Source organism: Miscanthus floridulus, chromosome 5 (assembly GCF_019320115.1).
Source record: "Miscanthus floridulus cultivar M001 chromosome 5, ASM1932011v1, whole genome shotgun sequence".
NCBI classification, from domain to species: domain Eukaryota; kingdom Viridiplantae; phylum Streptophyta; class Magnoliopsida; order Poales; family Poaceae; genus Miscanthus; species Miscanthus floridulus.
In genome coordinates this window covers 147250801-147256800 of record NC_089584.1, presented here as the reverse complement: position 1 = coordinate 147256800, position 6000 = coordinate 147250801, and the positions used below count along the sequence as shown (strand labels likewise).

General features: G+C 45.5%; 1 protein-coding gene across 1 annotated transcript; it reads right to left on the bottom strand.

Moving 5' to 3' along the window:
* Positions 1 to 256: 256 nt before the first annotated feature.
* On the bottom strand, positions 257 to 3104 carry LOC136454046 (ferredoxin--NADP reductase, leaf isozyme 1, chloroplastic-like). Its single transcript, XM_066454597.1, has 7 exons — positions 2622 to 3104; positions 2160 to 2293; positions 1728 to 1806; positions 1458 to 1549; positions 1218 to 1295; positions 785 to 1082; positions 257 to 631 (listed from the first exon to the last, which is right to left on the bottom strand). Exons 1-7 carry the CDS (start codon positions 2965 to 2967, stop codon positions 564 to 566), a joined length of 1095 nt encoding a protein of 364 aa, XP_066310694.1. The 5' UTR covers positions 2968 to 3104; the 3' UTR covers positions 257 to 563.
* Positions 3105 to 6000: the final 2896 nt, after the last annotated feature.

Here is a 6000-nt window from a genome sequence, read left to right as displayed (position 1 = left end):
AATAATTATTACTCATAGAAACCATGGGTTGGAAAGCAGTACTTTTTTTGTGCGGTATCCTATGTTATAGAAACTACTAGTTTCTTTCATTGGGACTGCCCTTAACACCCCAAAGCTACAACTCCTTTGGCTGAGAAAAAAGAAATAAATTATGTTGCTCCTAATCAACCATATCATAGATGGGAAGCATTTTTTAAAGGGGAAATAGTTTCAATAAAAAAAATTCAAAACCGTTTTTTAGGGGGGCAAAAAGGGCTCCAGAAAACCATGCATGGATTATATATGTCTTTCATCGTAAGGTATGTACATCGATAGACCGAGTCTGACTCGGACGACGAGCCAACAATTTCATTGATCTCAGCAATGCAATGCTAACTCGTCATCAGCTTGTTTGAGATGACGCTGATCAATGAAAGATGCATCATGCGTGCATCTCCATCAGCAGTGGCTATATAGCCCAGCGGCAGAGCATCGTTGAGCAGATCGAGTGGAGCTTGCACAACAAAACCAAAACAAAAAAAAAAAAAAAACGTATTGGTCGTCGTCATGGATCAATGCATGGATCAGTAGACTTCGACGTTCCATTGCTCGCCCTTCTTGAGCTGCTTCTTGTATTCCATCCAGTCGATCCCTGATGGATATATGATGATGATTCATGCATGCATGGTTAACCAAACCAATGCAGCAAGAAAGGTTATTAGTTAACTAGTTTATCAGTGGCCAAAAAAAGGAGAACGAGAAGAGATGACAATGCAAATGCAAGGCAACAAACATGTGTACGTACCGTCCTTGGCTGCTAGGTCGACCATGATGTCGTCGATGCCCTTCTCCATGCCCTTGAGCCCGCACATGTAGACGTAGGTGTTGTCCTTCTTGAGCAGCTCCCACAGCTCCTCCTTGTACTCCGCCATCCGCGTCTGGATGTACATCTTCTCCCCGGCCGCGTTCGTCTGCTCCCGGCTCACCGCGAAGTCCAGCCGGAAGTTGTCCGGCGCCATCTCCTTCATCTTCTCCAGCTCCTCCTTGTACAGCAGGGTGTCGCTCGTCGGGACTCCCAGGAACAGCCATGCAAGGCCGGTGTACTACATCATACATAGCATTATTAATTATATAATTTCAGTTAGTGCTTACATTAATTTGTAGTATCTACGTATATTGTACTGTCTGTCTCTATTGTTTAATTGGGACTGTGGCTGGGAGAACACAAGCTGACGCACCTTGTAGTCCTCGTGCTCCTCGAAGAACATCTTCCACAAGAAGGAGCGGAACGGAGCAATACCGGTACCCGTTGCGAGCTGCATATATACATCAGGATTCAGGAGAGGACATGTTGAGTTGTGTTCATTCAGTTTACCAGTGTGAGAAACATGCATATATGCATGATGAACTGGTTGCACTGCAAATTAAACAGATAGCTAGCACTTTCAGTTGGAGGGATGGATGAGCTGAATAATCACCATGATGATTGTTGCATTGGGGTCTTTGGGCATGAGCATCTCCTTGCCCACTGGCCCTGTGATCTTCACCTCAGCGCCTGGCTTCAGGTCACCTGCATGCACAGGGTATATATCAGTCAGCGTACAAGTCAGATCCTTTCAACACACATATCCGATCCCTTGAAAAACGACTCTAATCCTTAATTTGATAGGTTCTACATATGCTTAGTCTGCATGGAACAATCGAATCAAATTCGAACTAAAACAAGAGAGAGAGGAAAGGAAACTGACAGAGGAAGTTTGAGCAGACTCCTTTGACGACCTCCCCTTGATCGTTGGTGTAGACTAGCCTCTTCACGCACAGCGACACCTACACGTATACAATAACAAAAGTTTTTTTAATTATTGTTTTAATTAATTTGGATAGAAGACGTCGTGTATATATTTTAAGAAAGAGCGGCAAATCTGGTGTATATATTACACAAAGAAAAAACAAAAAGTTCGAAAATTACAGGACTAGAAAACCTGCCACTATGCCTAACCAGACAACTACCAGAAAAAGAACTGCAGAACCAGGGAGGCCACTGAAAGCGACCAAAGAAACACACCACTGAAAAAAAGTTGCCATATGATGTTCTTGTAATTAATGGTAATATATATAGTTAATTGTTGGCGATATGATGCATATGCAGCTGCATGCAAGCAACTCGATGGCTAGCTCACCGTCTTGGAGTCGCCGAAATCTCCGAGGGCGCTGCTGGCGATGGAGTAGAGCCTGAGCTTGTGCGGCTTGCCGTTCTTGTCCTCGCCGTCAGCGATGATGCCGATGGACTGCCCCTCTCTGTAGGGGACCTCGCCTGCATGCACACCCCAATATATATATGGCTATGTTTATATATGTATATATCTAATAGCACATCTAAGTATACTATATGCATGTAGTACTCGTACGTACGTACATACATACATACACCAATTTCAAAATTTTAATCTCTATCTTGCTTGTATGCTTAGCACGGTGACGCCAGCTGCATGCTCATACCTTATCTTAACTAGTAGCTTACTAATTAGAGAGAGACAGAGAGAGAGAGCAGCGGCGGCGGCGGCGGCAGCAGAGGCTACGTACACTACACTAGAGAGTAGAGACTAGAGTGTAGAGACTAGTAAACTACATATACTACGTACCTTCGGTGCTGAAGACCATGTGCCACGTCTCCCCGGGCGCGTCGTCGCCGGTAATCCTAGTGTTGGACAGGCACCTCCCGATGTACGGCTCCTTGGGCCTGTACTTGTTGGTGACCACGCCCTCGTCCTGCTTCTTGGACACCTTCTCCTTCTTCACCGCCTCCGCCTCCGCGGTCTCGGTGCTGGACACCTGCACTCGCACCGCGCGGGCGCCGTGCCGCCGCCGCTGCGGGTACAAGGATAGGAACTGGAGGTGGCTGCATGGCGACGACGGGGACGCCGCCTTGGGCTTGGCAGCAGCAGCTGGGGAGGACAGAGAGACGGCCGCCGCGGTCACGGCAGCCATGGCTGGCGAGGTGCGTGGGGTCGAATGGAGGGGACCAAACGGCCGTTGCTAGCTAAAGTGGAGGAGACTCAGGACTCAGGAGAGGATTGGATTTGTAACGGTAACAGTCAATATTGGGAGATGAGAGGCGATGAGCCGATGAGGAGAGGAGATGAGTGGAAGAGAGACGAGGTGGGGAGCAAGTGGCTGCTGCCCGCTCACTGACTGTCTCTCTCCCTCACAGGACCAGTGCTCCAGGCTAATAAGGCGGTGCCACGTCGGGTCGGGATCGGCTCGCTAAAAGACAGGCAGCGACGACGATATGCATACGAAAACAAATCCCCCAACGGAATTGACAGGAACACAGGGCGTCTCGACCGCTTCAATTTGCGTTCCATTTGCAACCACTAGACCCAGGCTTATCGGTATGGAATTTTTTTTATTTTCGATTTTTAAAAAGAAATTTAAAACTAATCCTAGCTATTTTTATTTTTAAATCTAACCTGTTTCGCACCAAACTCTCTGGCGCGGCAAATGCGCACTGCCGTACCAAGCCGACTAGCACGGCAGGCCGATCACTGTGGCGGTCAGACGTCTATTGACTTATTGACGTGACACCCCACCAAGTGCGGTAGGGTCATATACAGAGGCACGCATTAGCTCCCCTTCTTTCTTCCTGCTCTTCTTCCTTGTCACGCTGCACCTCCATTTCCTCCCTCCTCGCCACCTTCCCCTCTCAAACATCGATTTCCCCTACTCAAATCAAAGGAAGGCGAAGGTGAGCCCACAAGGTATGTACCCTAGTTGTACTTTCACACATCAAAATCTTTGCATATGTGGTGTTTGGGGTTTCATGGTACAAGGCTACACCAATTCCTAAATTTCTAGGTCCTTAATGAACTATTGTATATTTAATGGTGTCGTAGTGACGAATTAGAAAACATTAGACTAATCTATGGAACGTTTAATTTTATTTCTAATAATGTACGATGCAATAAGGGAAACATTATATTCATTTGTTAGTACCCTCTATTTTGAAAGATGGAGGACATGTGGAGTATGGTGAAGTGGCGAAACAGAGGTCGCCCCACAGGATGCACATGTCCATCCTAAGTTACCAGCGCCTAACGGTGATTTGTGGTATAAGCCATGTTAGCCTTAGCAACCTCAGGGGATGAGGAGAACAGAGAAACGACCGCGACAGTCACGGTAGCCATATGGCTGGTCTCCTGGCGAGGTGGGGTCGAATGGAGGGGAGTGAGGAGTGAGCGGTGAGGAGAGAGAGAGAGGAGATGAGTGGAAGAGAGACGAAGTGAGGAGCAAGTGGCTGGTCGGGTCAGCTCGACTCGCTAAAAGACTGACGGCTTCAGCAATATATACATCTCTAATTCTATGTCGTTGCTCTTGATCTGATTTGATGGAAGAAGGATGACGCGTTGACTAAATCAAGTGGTTCAAAACTCGTGGCGGAGGAGTTTGAGTATTTTTTAGATGTAAATAGAATAGATAGAAGATACTCCTTGTATAGAGATATAGAGAAGAAGAGAGATGCAATTGCCAATTGCGTCCTGCCGGTGATTCTTCGGTCCGCATCGCATAGATGACAGTGACACATACAACAATTCATTGGTTCCCATGTCCTCTTGTGCCTTGGAAATGTCTCCTAGAAAGATTCTTTGTTTAAGTGTCCATGATCCGCGTAGCCCTCACTACAACGATCTATACAAAACGCAACGGCAATGGAGCAATCTCTCTTGAAGTTCGACATGGGCAGCAATCGACGGCTAGCTAATCTCCTACTTAATCCATCCCAAATTGCAAGACGTTTGACTTTTTTTTACATCAAGTTTTATCACTCGTCTTATTTAAAAATTTGTGCAAAATATCATTTCTTTTGTCGTGGCTTAGTTTATTAATAAAAATTCTTCAAGAATGACTTAAATTTAACTATGTTTGCATAAATTTTTTGAATAAAACGAATAGTCAAACTTGATGTAAAAAAATCAAATGTCTTACAATTTAGGACGAATGGTGCAGAAAGGAGCGTCGAGTTTAGGTCCGGTCGTAAGAAGCAAAGCAATGTCACCAGTGCGCAGCAGCAACCTATTCAACCTGTTCTCCGACTTGACGTCCAGCGAGCAGTGCCCTGCGCCCCTGTCCACACCAACGTGAGCACTGAGCATCCACTGATGAAAGGAGACCTCCGAGGTCCAAGTGTTCAGGGCTGACCTCCCCGGCCGACGCCAAGAAAGAGGCTAAGAGGTCGAGGTAGAGTACAACATTCTTGTCGAGCATATATATATTGCAACCATGGCAGATTGGAGGGAGTAATGTGTCTGTGTGGCGATGGTAGCTATGTCGTGACATGAGGATAAGTCCATTGTTAATTTTACACTAACCCCGTGTTACTTCATGTAAAATTCAAAGCAGACAATACATAGTGCTACTGAGTTTGGTAATTTTACATGGAAATAATCCTCAATGTTATTAATTATACATTTAGTCAACAATTATACATTTAGTCAACAGACTGTACAATTATATTTAGACAAATAAATGTTTTTCTTATTTTTAATACAAGTCTGATGTACAAGGATTTATTTTTCTTTTCGCACGGACATGCTTACTAGTTTAATCTAAAATACAAAAGGGTATCATATTGCCTTCGTACGTCGCTCCACCCGACAACTAGAAACCGATTTTGTGAAAGGGCCTCTGGTTCGATGGAAGGGTAGTCCATGGGACCCTACCCATCAGGGTTTAAACTCTGATGCCGTACTTTTTTTTGGATTTTTCTAAAAAAAGTAGGATGCATGCATGTGTGCATGCTCGGTGGTACCGTGAATTTTTGAATTAGAGGCTACAATCTTCCTATCTCTTTCTTTGTGTTTTATGGACGCGCATGGGTGGTTTAGCGTGTTGTATCCTCTTAAAAATTATACACACTAAACATTTTTCTTGGAAGTAGGCCCGGCAGCGCATGAGAACCACTTTGTTTTTCTTGAGACCCCGGGTCCACATGCAAAACAATCTCTCCCGGGACGTCTGCACGCG